General features: G+C 36.4%; 1 protein-coding gene across 1 annotated transcript in view; it reads left to right on the forward strand.

Annotated features, from left to right (window-relative positions):
* Positions 1-5,084: 5,084 nt before the first annotated feature.
* Positions 5,085-24,552, forward strand: part of LOC121728110 (Down syndrome cell adhesion molecule-like protein Dscam2) — a 39,520-nt gene continuing 20,052 nt past the window's right edge. The window contains exons 1-9 of the mRNA XM_042116221.1: positions 5,085-5,134; positions 6,561-6,622; positions 18,238-18,332; positions 21,325-21,416; positions 22,133-22,284; positions 22,724-22,814; positions 23,016-23,388; positions 23,660-23,795; positions 24,317-24,436. Coding sequence (XP_041972155.1) covers positions 5,085-5,134; positions 6,561-6,622; positions 18,238-18,332; positions 21,325-21,416; positions 22,133-22,284; positions 22,724-22,814; positions 23,016-23,388; positions 23,660-23,795; positions 24,317-24,436 — 1,171 coding nt within the window. The remainder of the gene's footprint in view (positions 5,135-6,560; positions 6,623-18,237; positions 18,333-21,324; positions 21,417-22,132; positions 22,285-22,723; positions 22,815-23,015; positions 23,389-23,659; positions 23,796-24,316; positions 24,437-24,552) is intronic.

Raw genomic sequence — 24,552 nt, forward strand, 5'->3', positions numbered from 1 at the left:
GCACATATATTTAAGGTCTTTGTGAAAATTTTAAGTGCCTACCAGATGCCATTATTGATATTGAGCAAAAACGTTTGTTGTATGGGAGCCTCCCTCAAAATATTATTTTGTTTTTAGTATTTGTTGTTATAGCGGCAACAGATATACACAATCTCTGAAAATTTCAGTAGTCTAGCTGTAGCGGTTCTTGAGATACAGCCTGATGACATACAGACAGACAGACGGACAGACAACGAAGTCTTAGTAAAAGGGTTCCGTTTTTACCCTTTGGGTACGGAACCCTACAAAAAGTTATTAAAAAATTAACATACAATATGTATATTTTAACGAAATACGCTCTGAAATTGGCTGACAAAGTGAATATAAGAGCACAGATTAATATTATGCACAATATTATGCATATTGGAGAGCGTAAGAGGATCAAAACGCTATTAATTTATTATTATAATCTATATTAGATCGGCGCTAACGTTATCATGTATTGGTTTATAAATATTAAATAATAGATAAGTTAACTTTGTTTTGATTAGGATTACTGTGATAAGTATAATATTTTGTAAAAAAGCAAAGCACTACAAATACAATGATATACAAATTCAATGATATACAGTATAATATTGTATGAAATGGAAATAAAATATTTTACTTTTCTACTGACGGTGAGGCAAAAAAAATATTATCAAGGAATAAGCGCAGACGAGCGAGGTCCGGTCGCACACCGGCGGCAGTAAATACGCGATCGAGAGCATTCAGCCTGTCCAGCTCTGGGTCCAACCCAGAAGGTTGCCCAGCAGTGGGACACTGTAGGCTGATAATAATAATAATAATCAAGGAATAAACATAGGTAAAATATAACCCTTTGACGTATAAGGGACATGGGTGTCCCTAACTTTTAATGTAATTTTTTATCCAAACAATAACTTTATTGAAAAAAATAATCTTTCCAAATCATAGTATTCAGGACTCAAAGCATCTTCATACTCAGCAAAATCGGTTCAGCGGTTTACTGCGTAAAGAGGTAAAAGACAGGCAGACACACTTTCATATAATAATTATTATAAGTATGGACTTGTAAAAACACTTGGATACAAACTTAGTACATATACTTTAAGTAACTAATTATTATTTCTAAGATAACTCAACTCTAAGACATAATGAGATAACAATCTGCACAATATGCTATAATACTAAGTCTGAGACGAACAACAAAACAATGTAGGTATTTGTCTCTGAGCTCTGCGTCTACGTGATAGAACACAAATAAATTGTTTCTCGGATAGGTTTGTTTTCTTTTCTTATGTGTTTCCAATTCGCTGTGGGCGCACACGTTTTTGTTACAATAGGAGTAAAGTTTTTCCTATGTTTTTTGTATGTTTTTATAAATATTATGTAGGTTAAGTACCATAATACATAGCATAACCTAGGGATAAGTCTTGTGATTTTGAGCTTGGTTCTTGATTAGAGGTTGTGATTTCGATTCTCACGTTGCTTACTTAATATTTTATTTATTTTATTTTATTCATTCAGAAAACTTACAGCTCTACAAAAATTTCACTAAGACTACTTACTTTAGTAGTTATTACTTTTAGGTATGGTGAAAACAACAATGACTGATTGCTTGATTGTTCATGACAAGAAAGTATATCCTTATGTTGAAATTACATATCTCTACGCTCAGTAGGGTGATTTTGTAACTGAAAACAATACAATAAGCAAAAATTGTACAATATTATACCATAAAGTTAATATACCTAGGTATATTAACTTCTTGTATCATACAGGATTTTTTTTCTTTGACAGCAACTGAAATTATACATTGTTGTATGTGCATTTCTGAAAGCTTTGTCTACATTGTGCCTTTTTCTGTTCATCAAGGGCATGCCTTATAGCGCTGTCAACAGCGAACGTGAGGCATGCCCGTAACGCGCGTTGAAATCGTAGCGCGCGCTATGACACTTTTCTTTCAACGCGGGTGGCTTTTGACGCGCGTCTCGGGCATGCCGCATGCCACACCTTCGCTGTTGACTGCGCTATAATGCATGCCCTTGTTGAACAAAAAAAAGGCACAGTGTGGACAAAGCTAAAGCTTTACTCTACATTCATCAATACAAAATGAAAGTTGTCACAGCATTTACCGCGACTGTCGCTAAGACCACTAATTTAATTAATAAATCATGAGCCAACAATCTTATCATTGAAATTCAACCCTGAGGAGTTTGTTCTGCTTAAATTATGTAAATTTCGACTTCATAGCTCCAGGTGGCCTCACACGTAAGATCTACGAGAGTATGAGGCCAAAGCCACGAATACAGCGATAAGCGTGGCGGTTTGGTAATATAGTTATTGTGAACATGGACAGAGATTTAAAAAATATATGAAAAATAGGTATGATACTTTTGGCATTTGGTTCGTCTGCGCCATGTCTCGGTTTATTTTTAAGTATTAAATGCTATTTAACTTATTAAGTTTCTTATATCAAGTTCTTTAATTAGTGCCTAATAATAAATCGATGTCAGCCTACCCGCCACCGCTCTCGCCGCAGCGCCTATGTATGAGGTAGCGGCCTAAAAGCGTATGAGATGTATGAATAATTCATCTTGTCTCCGCGCGAGTTTCGTTATATTTTTGGAGGCCATACGTCTGTTTAAATCATAAAACTGTCACTGATATATCATAGTTTTAGTAGCTTTTGCCTTATGTTGAAGTGGGATTTTGGTGCAGCGTTTGCAGAAAATTATACTTTGCGACAATTTGATACTAACAACTCATAGACTTTCCGATCTACTTTTTGTAGTTATCAGGTTCTCAGGTACAAAAAATTAAGATTTAAAGTAAGTACTTACGGAGCAAATTGTTTTCAAGTGCACAAAACTACATCTCTTTTTAAAAAAAATGATGAATTTTTAGTGCTTGGTCAAAACGATGATTTATGGCGCCATCTTCACTTTAGATTTCAGAAGTAATAGTTTGTTTCACACTCCCTTTAAGATCATTTAAGTCTTATTTGCATGGTGCCGTTATGAAAACTAAATTCAATGTGATAGCTACTTTACGTCCAGGCGGACTCAAAGTAAGATTACTATGACAATTTTCCAACCACCACAATAACACTAAAATAAAGTAAAGGACACGTGCTAAAAGAGCCTTATATAATATGTGTCCCGACACCGGTGTTCGATGCTTTAATGTCATGATTTACGGCATATTTTATCGACAAATTGGCTCTCAATTTCTTTTTTCTCTCACGATTGTAAGATGGCAGCCATTTTAATTTTTCTCGGGCTTTCACACTAATCTGACCAATACTTCTCATGTAAATATCCTATGAAGATAAAAAAGGTCTCATTTCATAGCTAAACTACACTTACACAGGCAATATGTAATAAATTTCGTAGAATTAAACAAAGAAAAACCAAAGTTAAGGAAAAAAATATGTATTTTTTAATTAAGGGCTTTTTGTGACAAATCTAGCGCATTAAACAGGTTCTTTTTTATTTTATAAAGATAGAGGAGGTTTTCATCTTAAATAAATTCCTTAACTTCTATGCTCTAAGTCAGAAAGCTTAGAAGTTATAACAATAATTGGTCTGATTAGTATGAGAGACTTTGAAAGCCAATCTGTCAATAAAATATGTCATACTGCATACATCATGACATTCAAGCATCGGACACCGGTGTCGGGACACATTGTATAATATAATAATTTCTGTTGACTTATCAAACCTTTAGATTTTTCACATTTATAATTCAGAAGAAGTAGATAACTTTGTTGAGATAATAAAAACTTAACCTCTAAAAGAACTATAAAATAATTTACTTATAATTTTCTTCTCATAACAAACTTGAAATGTTGGTGGAAGTCATAAAATATACACATTATTAACTTCTGAGAGTTTTCCAGAAATTTCCGAACATCGGGCAATATTATTTTTGGGAAAAATTAAATAAGCGAATTCGTTATCTTACGCTTCTGCACGGAGAAGTTTTAATTTCATGAATATCTTAACTGGGCGTTGAAGATCAGCGGAAATTTTCTTTGAACATTGCCTTATTAGACACAATGTAGAAATTAATAAAGAAATCGATAATAATCATGTTATCATGAGGAAACAAAGATATATTAAAATGCCTGTTTTAAAAATTTTGCGTCAAAGCAATAGCAAAACTTATAGACCAACTTAGTCGCCTCAGGTTTTGTAAATCTATACATAATATAATAAAATCGTAAGAGACTCAATTCTGTACATTGAATATTTTTGAAAAATAATACTTGGGACCTACAATCGATATGGAAGCCAAAAATTTAGTTTTTAGAATTTTTGCCTGTTTATCAGAATGTCTGTTTGTCTGTATGTATGTCCGGGATAAACTCAGAAAGTACTGGATGGATTGCTTTCAAATTTTGCACGGATATTATTACTTAGAGGTCTGGTCAACACATAGGGTATATATTATTACGATATCGCCTAGGGTTAGTTTAAAATATTGTTTATTATTTAATGCATGTTGAGGCCGAATGTAACTAGTTATTGTATCTAGCTGTAATTTTTTATTAATCATGAATTTATGCATTTAGTAATACAAAACTGTTTTGGTCCTTAAATGAATAAATAAATAAATTAGGGTGGGGGAGAGGGGCTCAAGTTTCAATATTTTTAGTTTTTTGCTCATATCGCTAAAACGGTGCGTTGTAGAGAAACAAAGTTCCGCACATAATGAAAGCTCATAAAATTTTCTACAAATTTCTCCTTTACACTTTGTATCTATCTCCACTCCTTGCCTTGCTATGAGCTTTTATCTATCTTATCCGTAAATTTTACTGGGAACCGTAAACCGTACCGGGAACCGTACATTTTTTCGGGTTAAAAACTATCCTTATATCGTACTTTCTCGGGACTCAAAGTATCTCCATGCCAAATTTCAGCAAAATCGGTTTAGCTGTTTGAGCGTGAAGAGGTAACAGACAGACAGACAGACACACTTTCGCATTTATAATATTAGTATGGATTGTTGATGACATTGTTGATGACACACCATTCCGAAATAACGTCGCGTTATATGCGTAGCGCATTGCAGGTGTAATCATGACGAACTTCGGCCGCGTTTTTCAGTCTAGTGTATTTAGACACCTCAAGTAAGTTTTTTATGGAATATTTTCAAATCACAGATCGAGAAGTTACCTAGCTAGCTAACGAGATATTTTACCGTATTGATCACTTGCCCTGCTGTAGCTCGTAGCTTTGTGCTCGCCCAGGGGAATCGTTTGTGCTATCAACGTGTTCCGATTGAAAGCGATTAGCTGGTTCGCTCTTTGAATACTATATTATATTAATAGCTCAGACTGAGCACTAAGTTGAAGATACAGCTGGTATACAAATGAATTACGATTTTGGACATTTTATATGAATATATGATATTGAATGTAATGTTACTTCTTGGTGGAAATTCGTGTTTCGTAGTAATAATACTAAGTGAAATAAGTGCACCTTTCGTGCACTTATTTCACTTTTAAATTTTGAGAAAATAAATTAATAAAAGTGGAATAAGTTGTTGTGTGTTGTGTCTTGTTCGTTGATTCGCCATTTGGACTTGAGTGTTCTCGAGATCCAATTTGAACTCATAGTTTTTAGGGTTCCGTACCCAAAAGGCGAAAACGGGACCTTATTCATGAAACTTCATAGACAGACATTATCTGTCCGTCTGTCTGTCCGTCTGTCTGTCCGTCTGCCTGTCTCCAGGCTGTATCTCAAGAACTGCTACAGCTAGAGTTCTGAAATTTTCACAGATTGTGTATATCTGTTGCCGCTATAACAAAAAATACTAAAAACAAAATAAAATTCAAATTCAAATTATTTTAAAATTTTCATTCTTTTCAAATTAATATTTAAAGGGGGCTCCAATACAACAAAGATGATTTTTTTGGCCTTTTTTGCTCGATATCAACAATGGCATCAGGTAGGCAGTTGATATTTTTACAAAGGCCTTAATTATATATATATAATGTTAGTACATAGGCGGACTTAATGCCAGATGGCATTCTCTACCAGTCAACCTTTAGGTGTTCAGAAACAAAATTGTGTAGGTGCCAAAAATGCGAAAAGATGTAAAGAAAATAAACAAAATGCAATCTAAATTTAGGATCATAAGTAAGCATTTCACTTAGTGATATGAAACTACTCTAATGATAATATATAATACTTCAATATTTAAAAATAATATTAAAATAAGATAAAAAATAAGATAAACACAATTTTTGGTCTATGTTTGCTCTATAACTAAACCAAAATACATAATAATATATACATAATAACATTCTTGCAAATAAAATTATGATTATAATTATGATTATTACTTCTATCCAATTTAATATGGTACATAGTACTTATACGTAGCAAGCAACATTGAAATTAGTAGCTTCACTTACTTCTTTTATTATAGACATAATTGAACCTAAACGATATAACTACGAAACACTAAATTCCAAAAAAAATATTGGACAAAGTACTGTAAGTGCGATAGCAGTAGATTAAACACATTATAATTCTCTTATTTCGTTTCAGGTGCTCGTCATTGAGTGACACAGAACTTTATAACATCGATCCAGGGATATCAGAATGGAAAGGTAATTCCATGTTCAATTAATCACTTCTTTATTTTTTATTTGATACTAAATAATATTTTTAAATAATTATCATTTCCAAGTCAAAAAGGAGACAACCATATAGTGTAGACATACCTAACAAAAATAAACATCGATCAAAAAAGGTCGATATTAAAAAAGTTTCAGAATCTATCTTTTCATTTCTAGCTTTTGTCAATATCTCGCTTGGTGCAGCTAAGCGATAAAGTAAACTAGCAACTGAATCTGTTGAGCAAATTTGCACACAACCGCACAGCCAACGTTTGCACTAAACGCTAAATACTTATACGTGTTGTAAGGGTTCCGTACACAATGGGTAATGACTCTGAATGAATCTATGACTGAGATTTTGTTGTCTGTTTGTCTGTCCTTCTGCCACCATTTTATGTATCATTGATATCAACAGTCGCTTTTGTCGCTGTTACAGCAAACTTACAATTATACAATAAACACATTTTATAGTCTCAATCAATTTGTGCTCTATGCATGGTATCATCGTCGTACATAATTTTGTCAACGTATATCAAGGCCGCCCCACATAATATCAAAATTACGACATTTTATCACCAGCATTTACTTGACGTAAGCCGACAGAAAAAACGTGAGTGCACCATCAGCCTATGTATTAATTTTCCTGATGGTACATTATCTGTAAGTTGCACTGACCTCCATTATACAAGTACGCTGGACTTATGATACCCTTGAAATGAAAGCTAGTTTTTGTGCCTGTTAGAAGCGAAATCAGCGCCCCCAATGCGGGGGAAGAGAACTAAATCTGAAGCTGATAGCAGTAGTGGGAGGACTTGGAACTAATATTTGTTTCTACAACCAATAGCGATTAAGCGGCCATTTGCAAGTTACGTCAGATTTAGTTCTCTTCCCCCGCATTGGGGGCGCTGATTCCGCTTCAAATAGGCACAAAAAGCAGGTCCAGCGTACTTGTATAATGGAGGTCAGAGGTATGTTGTAACATAGCTTAATATTAGTTATGACTATTGAAACCGAAATTTTCAGAGGTAGTAAGTATGTAAGTATATAGTGTATTAAATACGTAAACAAAAGATATAAAACAATTTCGCCGCTGAAGCAATTACCGAGAATCTCCGCCAGATGTTATGTTTGTGATATGAAAGAAAAATCGCTTCGTAAAAGATTTATGTAAAATCACGCTGAGGCAAATTTGAGTCGATTTACAATAAATCACGACAGCGGCCGCCCCGCAATAAACATAAGCCGGAGCGCTCAGGGAACGCCAACCACAAAAGAGCTGACGAATATCGTCTCACACCGAAATATTTATAATCAATACTATCTGTTTGAGTAGGATTAGACAAATGCCTCCGAGCTCCATGGTCTAAATAGTATTCTGAAGTCGTGGGTTCGATTGCAATGTTGATTCCTTTGGTTATATAATGTAAGTTGATCACCTGATTTTCTGACAAGAAAGATCGAATCCACGCATCCGATAAGTTTGAAAAAAGTCGATCTAGCGCTTATTCTTTTACCACTCGTGTCGGTCGTCCGTCTCACTTTGTTATGAGTAAAAAGTGTGACTGTTCTTGTGTCATATACAGTCATATTATATAGTCACACATATATAGTCACTTCCCCATAGCTGGTCTGGTGTTAGTAAAACCGGCTATCTTAATTTTTCTTACTGTTTCGTATGCCATTTTTAAAATGCTATCTTGACCAACCTGCAATACTGCGCAGTGTTTTTTTTATTTGATAGATATTTTTATAATGTGCCCACTACAGATCCTGTTACCTAAGATCGACAGCGGTAAACAATCACGAAAACCTTTTGATATGATCTCAGGGACCCCGAGGGACCGCGGACATGGTAAAACTGTCTTGGAATTCGCAACGAAATTAATAAGAAAAAAAGGAAAGAGGAGTGGGCAGTATCCTTTCCAATTATTTTTCAAAAAAAATGTATCAGATTAGTATCGTTGGACGTTACAGTTCGGTGTGAGGGCGGGCGCATTCAATCGCGCCGCCAAGTTAAGGCCTCTCCACAAACCCGGTGTCACGAACAGATTATTTATCACCGTTGTTTATTGGTTTTGACCGACTGCGACTGGCGAAATGTATGAGAAACAAAACACCATCAAACCATCCATGCATTTTTCGCTAAGTCCTAGATATTATCGTATTTGATGTATGGGAAAATGATATATTCGAGCAAAAAACTTGATTTATTACATATAATTTTGTTCCGATAATGTCCATGTGTTTCTTTAAGAACTCATGCTGCTATCAAAGTTGATCTGTTCGCAGGGGAGATCAGACTAGGCTATCTTTATTTTTCTTTTTCGTTACAAAAAAGATTTATTTTTTATAAGTATTATAAAGATTTATTTTACACCAATTATTTTTAAAATGGCTATTCTTTCACGCTATTGAGATACTATCATAAAAGCCTAATAAAATATTAAGATATTTCTTTCTCACACACATTTAAGACACTATTATTGATACAACAAAAATAAAATATCGTTTAAAGCTATTGCAGCAGCTGTTCTAAGTTTTGGAAAGCACCGTACTCGTATTGTAAAAGAAACATTCTACAAGTAACTCATCTCAATGTTTCCGCAATAGAAAATATTATTTCGAGATTGATATGATAATTTTCAATCTTGATTTGACAATGATATCAAATCATATCCTAAACCAACACCCGACCTAAAATAACAACTGGATTCAAATTATTTTCTCTGTTATCGATATAACCTCATTTGAATTATTCCAAACGCCCTTATTGTACCATTTTAATGCAACATGAATATGTCTTCATTTCTTATTCGATCCAGTCCATTCAAAAGGTCAAACCAACATCAAACGACTTCTGATAGGCTCTTAAAATCATTAATTTCAAGTATACGGGATGTAACAAAACTAAGTGATAATACTTGAGGGTGTGTATAGAGTTCACTGTGAAAGTAGCAACGCTGTAAGAGTTACTTTTTTGCACCTTTGTTTGGTAAAATTTATAACGCTCGGGCGCTTGTCCATAAAAATCCCAAAAAATGCTCTTTCAGCGCTGCTACTTTCACAGTAAACTCCATAAAAGTGGTTCCTTTTATGGAACACGCCCTAAAGTATTATCAATTAGTTTTGTTACACCCTGTACAGACTCATAAGAAAATACAGTTTTGGGGTCTAAATATAACCCAGTGCACTGGTCAGTGCTCGCGACTAGAACGCGACTAGAATCGGTGACATACTGTTGTTTCTCTCTGTAATATTATATCCAGTGCATTGGCATTCATACTTCCACGTATTAATATTACTAGCTATTTGACCGAGCTTTGCTCGGTATTCGATAAAACACGAATAAAATGACATTTTCTAAAAATGATTCCTAGCTAGATCGATTTATCGCCCCCGAAAAACCCTATATACTAAATTTCATGAAAATCGTTGGAGCCGATTCCGAGATTCCAATTATATATTACTAGCTGTTGCCCGCGACTTAGTCCGCGTGGACTTCAGTTTATAAAGCGCAATGTCAACAAAATTGGTGTCAAAAGCTTTTATAAAAAAACCCTGGTACCCCATAAATCAATACAGCTGTGCAGTGTGCACACAATAAGTATTTCATTTTTTTATATTAAACTTTATATTTTATGCCAAATTTTAAAGCTTATATTTTAGCCCCCCAATTACACAACTTTACCCATAAACTATTTAACATTGATAGGTTTAAGGTTACGTCACTGCACAGATAAAGTACTGAGTTATTTAAAACGTAGAATTTATAACAATCGAAAAAAATCGAAACTTAAATTCGTGTATGTCATCTTACACCTGGTCCTAGATGTGGGCCTGGGTGGGGAAACATGGCTAGGGGCTAAGCCCCTCTACATGTGAAGTTCCGTGATTAGAGACGCACCGGGTTACAGCGCTGGTGCGTGATAGAGACTATTTTTAGGGAGTAAATCTCCGCGTTATCGCAGGGCAAACCCAGGTTGAAACTTAAATGTAAGATGATACCATCTCTTATAGAAAGACTTTTGAGCAAGCGTCAGCGCGATATAGAAGACGCACGGCGCCATGTATTATGAATTTTTGAAACTAACTTAATTTGAACAAACTTACGCATTTTCACCCCCTGACAACGCTTTTTTTCCAGTAAAAAAGTAACCTATGTCCTTTCTCAGGCTTTAGACTATCTGTATACAAAATTTCATTACAATCGGTTCGGTAGTTTTGGCGTTTGGCGTGAAAGCGAGACTGACAGACAGACAGACAGACAGAGATACTTTCGCATTTATAATATTAGTATAGATTATGTGCACACTGCACAGCTGTTTTTGGGTATTTTGATTAATTAAGGGCCGCGCTACACGGAATGCGAGCACTTTCAGCGCTGCCATTCCGGTGTAGCGCGGCCCTAAGAGGGGTACCACTTACGAGTACCAGGGTTTTAAAAAGTTTTTAAATTTGACACAAATTTTGTTGACACCGCGCGCTATAAACTAAAGTCCACGCGGACGAAGTCGCGGGCAACAGCTAGTAACTAATAAGTATGATTAGGTCTATGTCACAATGAAGTAAAAAATTAAAGCTCCATCTTTTGAATCGTATTAGAACTAAAATGTTCATTGCATCGATATATTTCTGGATTTTTTATAATATTATACATAAAATATATTTAAGTAAAAAATAAAACGCCATCTGTTTTCATATATTAGAATTAAAATGTTGATTGCATTGATATATTTTCTGGATGGAATATAGGCCAACACGGTACACTTGAACTCCTTTATTTTAGAGCGCCTTCTGTTGTCAACTTGTCACATATATTAGAAATGCAGTAGGAGTTCTATAAGATAAGATAGATTGATTATTATTATACCAAGTGATAATATTATTAAACATAATATTCTAACGTATTAAAAACTATAAACAAAAACATAATAACTAATAAGTATGATTAGTTCTATGTTACAATAAAGTAAAAAAAACGCCATCTGTTGGATCGTATTAGAACTAAAATGTTCATTGCATCGATATATTTCTGGATTTTTTATAATATTAAACATAAAATATATTTAAGATTTTTGAAATATTATTTTAATACACATCCAAGACCCAGGAACATTGAAAACTTTTTGTTCCGCCTGCGGGACTCGAACCCAGGACCCCCGGGATGAGCGCTGGCCACACGCAATGCGAATTAATTTTCATCGATATTTTCATGGAAATAAGATATTTTCCCACATCAAAATGTAGCCTATATCCTTTCTCAGACTCTAGAATAACTGTGTACAAAATTTCATTGCAATCGGTTCAGTAGTTTTGGCGTGAAAGCGAGACAGACAGAGATACTTTCGCATTTATAATATTAGTATGGATAATATACAAGAATTGCTCGTTTAAAGATATAAGATAAATGAGAAAGTGTGTCTGTCTGTCTGTTACCTCTTCACGCCCAAACCGCTGAACCATTTTGTTGAAATTTGGTATAGGGATATATCGAGTCCCGGGAAAGGGCATAGGATACTTTTATTACCGGTAAAATCTACGGTTCCCGCGCGATGAACTAGTTTTGACGCAACGGAGTTGCGGGTGTCATCTAGTATTTTTTACGAATATTAAAAACTAAAGTATTTTATATACTTTTTTTTATGGATTATATCACGTCAAAATTAAATTGTCTATTGTCTCACCCGTGGCAAACCAGTATCGCACTGAGCACTGCGGAGCTAAAATGGTCGCTTTGGAGAATCATATTATGATTTTTTTTTTAATCGCAAAATGGTCACTCTGCTTGCAATTCATGTCTAGTAATTCATACTAATTTGATATTCGTCAGTTTGACAGTTTTGACAATTCATTTGCTGAATTGATTGAGAGGTATTGCTAAATGTGAATTTTAGCCCCGTTGGCCAACATGGTCGAAGCAAAAAAGATGTATCAGTGTCGCATAAAGTAGAATCGAGGTACTGTTGTCGCGAAAAACATCACGTTTTTCATCGCTGTGAAATCCGAAAATCCCATTCATTGTTCAGTCGATCAGATTTTTGTGGAAAAGTCGGCGTTCCTAGAAATGCCTATTATTGAGTTTTTTTCCAGTTTGGAAAATAAACGAAGTGAAATATTGCATAGCGGATACAATTTTGCGTATATCCTTTATTTGACAAAAATTATACTGAACTGAACACGTGCATAAAAGTATAATGTCAAAAATAAACGCATTGTTTTAATTTTTAGATGAAACTCATAATTGGATGCTGTTAAGCATTGGTGTGTCATCCCACATCGGACTAGTTTTGAGTAATCGGTGTTTTAAGTTTTTTTGGAATAGTCTTTATTTTCTGCTTATTTTAAGCAAAAAAATTTTATTGTGCGGTATCTTTTTTTTGTTGAAAAAACATTTTAATTTTACATTCAGTTTTAAGAGAAAACGTATAAAAATGGTTAATGCAATATTGCTATAGGGCTTATTACGTAGCATTAATGTCCTTTGTGCTATTTCACATAAATGCAAAATTCTGATTTGTTCTTTCAATACAAATTTAAGTGCTTTAATTTTAACAAAATGTTATAAAATTACCTTGTCACGCACAAACCGCTGAACCGATTCTTCTGAAATTTGGTATGGAGATACTTTGAGTCCCGAGAAAGGACATAGGGTCCTTTTTATTAAAAAAAATGTACGGTTCCCAGGCATTAAATAAAAATGATTTCAGCTTATACCGCTATCGGCTAAGTGGATTTCGATGATATTTGGTATACAGATACGTTATGTCTCGGTAAAAGACATAGGATACTTCACATCCGGGAAAAAGGTACGGTACCCGTATGATAAACAAAAATGATTTGCGCCTAAACCACCGAACCGATTTTGATGAAAATTGGTGTGCACATACTTTGACTCTCGTGAAAGGACATAAGATAATTTAGTGTCTTGAAAAATGTACGGTTACCGCGTTATAAACTTTCCTATTTTGCGCCTAAACCGCTGAACAGATTTTGATGAAACTTGGTATGGAGATACTTTGAGTCCCGGAAAAACTGCAGGTGCGTTGCCGGCCTTTTAAAAGGAAATAGGTAAGGGGAGGGTAGGGAAGGAAAGGGAATAGGGTAGGGTAGGGAAGGGATTAGAGTAGGGGATTGGGCCTCCGGTAAACTCACTCACTCGGCGAAACACAGCGCAAGCGCTGTTTCACGCCGGTTTTCTGTGAGAACGTGGTATTTCTCCGGTCGAGCCGGCCCATTCGTGCCGAAGCATGGCTCTCCCACGTATAAAATATATATATTTTTATAGTGCCCAAATGTGTGCGCGATACATAAGAAGCACTCTGCGGGAAGCGCGGGAAGGGAAGAAGAAGCGGGAACTCTCTGTCCTTTTCTGATACATAACGTATCTGCATGCCAAATATTATCATCAAAATCCATGTAGCGGTATAAGCAGAAATCATTTTATTTAACGCCTGGGAACCGTACATTTTTCGGTTTAAAAAAGTATCCTATGTCCTTTCCCGGGACTCAAAGTATCATAATACCAAATTTCAGCAAAATCAGATCAGTGGTTTGGGCGTGAAAAGGTAACTGAAATGAAGAAGGTAAGGTTCTCGCGCGATAAACGAATTCTGGCGCAACTGAGTTGCAGGCGTCATCTATAATTATATAAAACTCAAAGGTGACTGACTGATTGACATAGACGTGATCTATCTACGCACAGCCCAAACCACTGGACGGATCGGGCTGAAATTTGGCATGCAGGTAGATGTTATGACGTAGACATTCGTAATAAAAGGATTTTGATAAATTCCATCCCCAATGGGGTTCAAATAGGGGATGAAAGTTTGTATATAATAATACTTCTTAACGCGAGCGAAGCCGCGGGCAAAAGCTCGTGTAGTATAAAGATAATATTCTTATTTATATGCAGTCGATTTTAACCCACGAAAAAGTGAACTTACGTTAAAAACGTGTACTTCTGGAACCGTTTTATCGCTTGTATACTTTTATGGGCTTCTTGTGGACCCTGAGAGTGTAATAAAGTGTACTTGTTAAGTGAATTTTTGAAGACTTAAGAGCTGCGCAATGTAGTAAAGGACGCCTGCCCTGAGATACGACGCCGTAACGTAAACGTAAACGCACGATCATTCCAATTTGCTATTAGAACTTATAGCCGGTTTAGATTATTCCAATCCAGTGATCCAATCCACTGCCACTGAAATAATTTAATCGGGCACTGGAATGCAATTCAGTGCATTCCAGAGCATTTAAGCGCATTCCAGTGGTCATAATGGCCGGTTTGCAATATTCCAATCAGTGATTCAATCCAGCGCTCGATTGCTTCTGGAATGAACAACGAGTATTGTAATGCAATGAATTATGTTCCACTGCATTCCAGTGCCCGTTTCCTAGTACTCCAGCAACATTCCAGAGCTGTATTGGTTCACTGGGTTGGAATAATAAATATTAGAAGTTTTCCTCGCCTAACGTGAAAGTTAAGAGTGTCTCTTAACTTTCACGTTAGTCACTAATTTTAAATTAAGAACACCAAAAACACAAGTTTTTGGTGTTCTTAATTTAAAAATAGATCCTACTTTAATTTTTCGTCCTGTGACATCAAGAGGAAAGTTATAGAGTACTACCAGGGAAATTGGTATGTGAGCAAGTGTACTAGTCGACTCTATCGCCTGACATAACGCGACCAAATTATATAGATCCGTCAGTGATTGAATGACAGACAATTTTGCTACCTGTGCGTGATTTACGTGCAGTCTACACTGAAAGTATGGAGTGTAAATGGTGGAGAACTATCTCTGTATGTAAAAAGTGTCCGCTGAAATGCGTTAAATTAGGGTGGCGCTACAGTAGCAACAGGGTAAATTTTAAATCATTTAGCAGATTTTATTTCAGCTATTTTAGGTTATATTTTTCAAAATATATTGGTATTAACGCAGTAATTATGTGACTCGGCTATTCGGCTAACTTCAATTTATATTTTGTCACCAACGGCTACATTAATTCCATACCCTTTGCTGCAGCTAGCGCCACTCTTGGAGGATTTTTCAACTGTTATTTACTGCGTACGGGTGGACACTTTTTCAAATATCCCCCATATAAGATAGTTCTCCTCCATCTACCCTTCATAACTGAAAGGAGACTAGACGAGATGAGACGCGGTGATGCACAATGAAATGAAACAAAATGCCACTTTATTAACTAGTACCTGGATGACCGAGCTTTGCTCGGTATAGCAAACACTCATTGACTTCGTGTTACTTAATAACGCCATCTACTGGTCGTTAAAACAATTAGTTGCCAACAAAATAGTGTTATTAATCGTGGTATATATCTTAAATTGGCATTTTTTTATGAATTTTTGTGGGTCGTGACTCGCGGGCGAAAGTCTCTCAATATAAATCTAAATTATAAGTTTTACATCATGCAACGTTACGCTATTTGATCATATACATACGCCTCCGTGGTCCAGTGGTATCGAGCGCGGCTTTTGACTCGGAGGTCGTGGGTTCGATTCCCGCGTTGGAAACATGTTATTTCCAAGTTTGGTTAGGACAATGCAGGCTGATCACCTGATTGTCTGACAAGTAAGATGATCCATACGTCGGATGGGCATGTAAAAAGTGGGTCCTGCGCCTGATCTCTCGCCGGTCGTGTCGGTCTTCCGTCCCAGAGGGTTATGAAGGAATAGAGAGTGCTCTTGTGTACTGAGCACACACTTGGGCACTATAAAAGTACTCCTGCGTAGCTGGCCTGGCTTCAATGAAACCGGCCACCGTCACCGAAACCGGTGTGAGCATTATGATCATACATAATAAATATTGTGTCCTACAAAATATCTGAAAAGTAATTGTACATTTTGGTGCTCAGCCATGCCGTCAACTACATTTTGCTTGCTAAGTTGCAAAATGGGGAATTATCGACAAACCAAAGCATAGGTGCAGCTGTTATGGCTATTCCGTGGGCAAATTGCAATCTCAGTATAATTATATTCCCCAGGGGCGTAGCTAGAGGGGCGCGGGCAGGGGCGGATATAACGAGCGGGCTAATGAGGACCGGTGGCTATTCGTTTTAACTCTAACAGCTTTCTGCGATCGAATCAACTGGTACACTCGGGGAATTATTTATTCATTAACTTGTTTTACATTTATATAGGTCAAATTGTTTTTATTTAAGTATTATTGATAGTTTGTTATGTATCAGGTAGCTACGAAATTTAAATAATACGACCATTTTTCTACCACTGCAGGGTTAAAAGCTAGTAATAGTAGGTAGATCTTTAATATTCTGATGATTGATATTCTTAAAGTCTTCTATTTTTTTTTTACGGAAAAAAGTACAATGTTACCGTAGGATACTGGAATTAAATACCTATTAGAAACAGATTTTAATACCTATTAAAATCTGTTTCTAATAGGTATTTAATGTTAAAAGGGTCATTCACATTCTTAAAAGCTATTCAATAAACGTACAAAATTCGCCAGTATAACATTTTTACGCTCCTATTTGGACTTTTGACACTGTATTTTAATACGATTGTATAAGAGCGTAAATTAAAAATGTTGACATAGTACTATATTTAGATACTTACAGTTCTAACTTTTTTTAGAGCTATTGCAATTTGCATAGTAATATTATACACCAGGGGCCAGAGAAATGAAAAAAAAGTACGTGTTATATCTATAGCTGTAGTCTCCCTTACCTCAAGCCTATACCGCAGAACGCGATAGAGACACCTGCAGAAAATCAACGATTCGTTGTCCCCTGATTCCTTCTCCAAAACTTAACCGATTTAAGTACTTTTTTCATTTAAGATTAAAGAAAGGCTTGAGCTGTGTTCCAATGTTTTTTTTTTTTTTTATAATCTAACCAAATCTGTTTTCTGGATGTTTGAACACAGCGGAAAATCTGGCCATTTTATTGGGTTTTTGGACGTTCATATCTTATTTAATAATTAAATTATGAAAAAAAAGAAAACATATTTTTTGTAGTAGTGGCCGTAGATATTCAGGAAAAAAATTATAACTCTACTAGCATTATCCAGGGAGGAAACAGAGGACAACGTTTGTATGGAAAAAAGGGCGGTGTGGACTCCTCTTAAGCGCAGCGTCGCCGCACCACTGTGCAAAGTTGGCATGCATCGTCTAACGTCGTTTCAGAGACAGATTTCGGCAGTATTTTTTGTATGAAATAAGGGGGCAAACGAGCAAACGGGTCACCTGATGGAAAGCAACTTCCGTCGCCCATGGACACACGCAACATCAGAAGAGCTTCAGGTGCGTTGCCGGCCTTTTAAGAGGGAATAGGATTGCAGGGCAGGGGAGGTAAGGAAGGGAAGGGTAGGGAATTGGGCCTCCAGTAAACTCACTCACTTGGCGAAACACAGCGCAAGCGCTGTTTCACGCCGGTTTACTGTGAGCCCGTGGTATTTCTCCGGTCGAGTCGAATCCTTCCATCGGAATCCATGCAAAAGCCAGAAATAACCACAAATAAGAAAAGTGCCACAAATATTTTTTAGTATGAAATACATAATGTACTGTATGTAATGTAATGAAAAACAGTATGAAGTTTAATAAAGTTTCATTTTTCTTCATTCCTTCTATTTTCAGGTTTGGACAGGAGGAAAAGGAAGCGGCGAGGGCTGGACAACAGAGTGATCATCACACAACACTTCACCGAGAGAACAGTCACACCAGGGGGTGATGTAAGTGGCAAATATGACGCGTACCTATACAGCTTGCAGGCCAGCATTTCTCATCTAATGAAAATGTTAAAGCTTAGGAATTGTGCTAAATTTGTTCTAGCTTTTAGAAATTTTAGGTTTTTATGATACACGAGCTTTTGCCCGCGGCTTCGCTCGCGTTAAGGATTATTATATACAAACTTTCATCCCCTATTTTAACCCCTTGGAGTTGGAATTGATCAAAATCCTATCTAAGCGGATGCCTGTGTCATAAGATCTACCTGCATGCCAATTTTCAGCCCGATCCGTCCTGTGGTTTGGGCTGTGCGTTGATAGATCACTATCTCAATCAGTCAGTCAGTCACCCTTGAATTTTATATATATATATAGATTTTTAAGCAATTCCTCGTTGTATGATTCTTAAACGCTATCTACAATGCGATATATTATAAACGACAGAATCGTCAATAAAATCTTACGTGTGTATAAAAAAGTGCAAGAAATTTATCTTAGGAATAGGTAAGGAATTGGAGTTTCCTGTAGATAGCGTAATAAATCATCTTTTTATACTTCCAATATCTGTGTTACGACGACTCTCGCTGCCGGTAACAAATGTCTGTATTTGAAACGATTTTGTTCTCACCTGATATAATAAATATCTTTGGACGATTCCGTAACACGTCTTTTGTTTTATAAGTGTCTAAAGCATAAAGTTAATATACCTAGCGGAATAGAGCAACAATCTCGAGCTGTTAAACGAAACCAAAATTGGTTTTCATCTACTGTGAAAAATATGTGTACGTATACACTTACACAAGCATGATTGAACATGATTTCTATGAGATTAAATTGTCAACGTGCGGCACGTGCCGACTGGACGTCAAAAAAGAGTGCTCCTGTCATGTATCACACGTCTCTTTTTACCACGCAGTGTTACTGATAGTGACATCTCTCTTGCTCAGGCCTTTGTTTCTCTATTCCGCTAGGTATATTAACTTTATGGTCTAAACACACTAGGCCTAAAGTATGCGGCCGAAGTTCGACATGATTACGCTGGCAATGCGCTACGCATACAATAAACGCGACGTGATTTCGGCATGGTCTGTCATCAGCAATTTAAAATACTTTGCAGGCGTAATCATGCTGAACCTCAGCCGCGTATTATAGGCCGGCAACAAGACACATTATGGTAGGCTTAAAGCATACCTACTTGTATAATAAAAAAATAAAAAAAATTGGACAGACACTTATACAGACAGACTGACACGTAAAACTTATAACATCCCTTGGTTTTTGTTCGAGGGCCAATCAAAAAATTTTATTATTTTATATTAATAATAATTAATTTAATCCTAAGAAATAAATAAAAACTATAAAAATACTCCTTCAGCTGTAATATCTATTTTTTTGCTTATAAATTATAATGAATGGCCGTCTAAATTATTTTCAGTTAGGTACTTGACTTCACCAAGTTTTATTGATCTTAAAGAAGTAAATATTACTTTCAAGTCATTATTCGTTAGGAAATTCTCAGACGTACTTCAATTGGAGTGGGTTAAGATTTAAAACCCTTCAGGTCAAGGTCAGTGTCGTATTCAGCTGGCGTGGTTGGCAGGACCCTTAGCATATCCTGGGCCCCCCTACTGGTTTACTTTCAATTATTATCAAAATATGCAAGTCCATGTTCCAACAGGAATCTATTTAAATGTTTATTACAAGAAGCATTGTCCACAAGAATTTTACCACTTCTTTTACATGGGGAAATGCTTTGCTAATATACAGTGTGTTAGTGTAAACACCGTTATACTTGAAACCATAAATTAGCCCGTCAAAATGAACAACTTTTTCAATGAGAACAATGCTGGGAACTCAAAAAAAATGCCGTCTTCATACTCATACCCGGATCGGCAATTTGTATGGGTATAAAGACGGATTTTTTTGAGTTTCTCAGCATTGTTCTCATAGAAAAAGTTGTTCATTTTAACGGGCTCGTTAATTGATGGTTTCAACTTTCAAGGATAACGGTGCTTACACTAACATCTTGTATATCAACCGGGGTATGTGGGACTCTCCGAGGAACTACTCACTAAAACCCCACGGTGCTCCACTCACCGCTTAGGCAAAGTTCCGGACAAGGTCAACCCACCAACTATACAAACAAAATACGGTCGGGATTGCCAAGTCAATGTTTGTCGTGATCTATCGATTGGACTTGTCATAACCCAACCTATCTCCGGCGCCTGCCTATGAATTTTCCTGATATTAGAACTAACAAAAAAAATACTGTTGTACGAAAAAAAAAATGTACCTACGACATTTTTACGCTTCCGATGCAGTCGTGGACCGCGGACATATAATTACGTTGGAGCATTGGGATTTGGGTCCGTAGCAACTAGACGTGCTAGTTGCTACCAGTGCTACAGTATGTACAGTAGGTAGGTACCTTGATATTAAGTAGCGACGGCTGCAGTTGTATCTGCCGTTCCCAAGTGTCGTTCGTCTGTAAGAAGCCTAATACTTTAAATAGAACATTTTATTATATTCAATAGCGCGTTTGATTGGCTAACGTCAAAACATCAACCAATTAACAAGGCTGATGAATAGATAAGCTGTCAAAAAACCTCACAATTTGGCCAAATATCTCGTTGGAACACAGTTAATAAAATCTCATACCAAATACCTAGAGAGTAAACAAGGCGCGGGCGTTATGACAGGCCTGGGCTCTGGCTCTACAGTAATTATCAATAATTAAGCAAGTTTCTTGATTAGACTATATTGTTATTAGTTTTAGGAATTCGTAATAAACTTTAATAAAGCATAAATGTATAATGCGCAGTTAGGTTTTGCTTTTATTTTTTATGATCATCGAGTGCAACCAAATTCTACTGAATGCTACAATTTATTTTTAAGCTATTTTTATTGTTATACGACTCCAAAAGTTATTCTTTACCGACTCCTAAAAAAAGAAATTGTTCGTATGTATTTTTTTTATGTTCTGATGACTTTTTTGCAGATAAGCATGCAGTGTTCAGCGAGTGGAGACAGAGCGCCGCAGTTTGTGTGGGAGAGAGATGGAGTAGCCATGTCCAGTAACACGGATCCTAGGTAATTTAACCACTTAGAATGAGTTTATATTGGAACTAATGTTTTAACTAGAAGCAATACCGTTAATTGTAACCGTAAGTTGATAAACTCACTTTGGTAACAACTTAATTTTGCATTTTTGACCATTTTTCGTCTTGCATTGAAGTTTTCTCGCATTTTCGAAAAACCAACGCCAAATGTCATGGTGGTTAATTAATTTACTAACATAATTCCTCGATACTAATGAAAATACCAACAGCGAAAACAAGGTTTGCTTGTGATTTATGGGAAATCAGAATAAATTCTATGACAGAAAAGGCAGCGCACTTAAAATAGCTGTTATTACACCACGAAAATATATTATAATATTTTGTTATTAAGGGGCTATATTATATCACAAAAGAAAACATAAGAAATACCACAATCGTTGAATTGATAGAAAAGACATCATAAAATATACATCGCCTAGGCTTTGAATGTTAGACTACCCGCTATGAAGGCGCTCCACCTGAGAATCCATACATTCAAGAGACTAAAATAATGTCCTGATCAACACGAATCTTGTGGCATAATAATTATAGTATCTCGATAGATTCTCAGATAGCCCGCCCGAAAATATGACAGTTTGAGCATTTGAAGACGTGATTCTTCACTTTGTATTTCTAATTACACCCTGGGTTCACATTCAAGATACTGACCTTACGATCTAGTCAACAGGAACCACTTGATACTTCCAGGTATGCTCTAGGTCAGCTGATGACGTCAGACAACTCGGTAGTGGCTCAGCTGAACATCACCAGGGTGAGGGTGGAAGACGGTGGGCTGTACTCCTGCATAGCGCGAGAGGGGGATCACGTCGCCGCTTATGAGAACAGACTAGATGTGTATGGTAGGTTCTGCTGTCAACATTAGCCTGTTACTTTTTTTGCAGACGACAGCTGTGACACGTCCACAATATATTATCCATAATAATATATTCGTGGGAGCCCTAAAGGAAGGTTATTTATAATTATACCGTCGGACTTCGAAAACTTCGATAGCGCGATGTAGGATTGTGGCGCGAGTTGGCCCGCCTCAGTGGTAAATAACAAAACTGCGTAGATCAAACAAAACTGTGCAGTTTTACATACCTACATAATTAACTTGTACTTACAAAACATCAGACTAACATTATTGTAAAGCAGGATTTACCTAGGACTTGTATAGAACAAGTTGCCCTAACACAGTAAGCACAAAAAACAAGAAACAATATAATATGGGAGTTTTAAAAACGTGGCAACAATTTACGCGTACTTTGTCTTAGGATTTCCTCGTCGTTTGTGTTTCAGGACCCCCGTACATTCGATCACTACCACCGATCAAAGTCCAGAGTGGCGAACCCATCAATTTAAGATGTCCGTTCTACGGATACCCCATAAGGTAAGCTTATTGCGCCTTTAAAATTGGTTTTAAGTGACAAAACTTTAAGCCCCAATCAATCTCATACGCCAATCTAGGCTGATCCGGTATTAAAATATCATGCCTTCACTTTTAAAATATAAGCACGTTGGTATTTAATTGAGGACTAACTTTAGGTATAATATCCTTGTGGGGCTAAAAACTGACAAAAATTATTTGCAGCAAAATCGACTGGGAGTTCAAAGGCAAAACGATAAATTCCAACAATCTATTTCAACGATACAAACGGAGTAACCATCGGAAGAAAACAAGAAGAAGCATCGTCAACATACACGGAGTGTTGACGATACCAGAAGTAAATAAGGAGGACAATGGAGCAGTGTATACGTGCATAGTCACCAGCCCTTCAGGAGAGATGGCTAGACGCGCCTTCGAGATCCAAGTGATTGAAGCTCCTGTGCTAGAAGACTTGCTCCTTGGCAACAACCTCCAAGAGGGACAGATCGTCAACATATACTGTAATGTACGGAGCGGAGACTTGCCGATACATTTCGAGTGGCTGAAAGATGGGAAGAGGATACCAAGTAACTTGAAAGTGAGCATGACTCATTTCTTATGTTTTAAAGGAATATTTTTAATTGTTTGCATGTTTGCATACATCTGAAAGAACCAACCAATTTTTAGAAAAAAAAGGGGTGGGGTCTATGTCACATGGACAGTAGCACAGTAAAAAGTGTTTTAGTCCGAAAAAATGTACGGTTCTCTTGTGTATGACAAACATATCTATAAGTTGTCAACATTTTAGATGTTTTACATAGATAACAACATTATGAATAGTATATTGAACATAGTATAATATTTTGTAGGTCGTGGAGAGAAGTTCGGAGCTATTCAGCGCTCTGGTAATAAAAAAAGTTTCGTTGGAGCACTGCGGCACTTACACTTGCGTCGCCTCCAACCATGTTGCCAAAGTTAACAGATCCACGGAACTTTACATCAAAGGTAACAATTTATATTATATGCATACTTTAACTTGGAATAAATTAAATGCAAAGTTATCATCGCATACATTGTTTTACTTGGTTAAGTATTTCCACTTTGGCATAATATTGTGGTCGGGTGCAAAGTCGGTTCGCTTCAAGATAGTTTCAAGAACTTATGTTCATTCACACCATATGTTCATCAACCCACTGATTCGATTATGAATGAGGTACTAATAGAGGTGTAAATAGTTCCGTATTTGAAAAGTTTTCTCTTATATAAGTATTTAAGTGAGAATGTGAAGTCTTTTACTTGACCTTGGACGGTTGCTTTTCCCCTGTTTAAGCTGTATTTAACAAAGAAATATTTGCAATGATATTCCTGGTTAATAAGTCACATCCATTATTTAAAAAAATGTGCCTATACCCGTAAAACTTTTGAGGAACTAGGAAGGTTGATAAAAATGTGACTATATTATTATAATGCAACTCTTCAGACATATACATCCAAAGATGTATTAAGAGTTCACAGTTACATTCCAGTGGCTCCGAAGTGGCTGGAGGAGCCGATGAATTCGTCGCTGCTGCTGGGGCGGCGCGGCGCGGTGTCCTGCAGCGCCAGCGGCTACCCGCAGCCGCAGGTGCACTGGATGAAGAAAGATGGTAGGTTATGAAGTTTATTTGTCCCGAAGGCAGTTCATAGCAGCCATTTAGCCGAAACTTTTTCGTTTTCGCTTCGTTATAGAATCGCCGATCAATCATCAAAATGTATGGAATTG

Source organism: Aricia agestis, chromosome 6, assembly GCF_905147365.1.
Source record: "Aricia agestis chromosome 6, ilAriAges1.1, whole genome shotgun sequence".
NCBI lineage: Eukaryota > Metazoa > Arthropoda > Insecta > Lepidoptera > Lycaenidae > Aricia > Aricia agestis.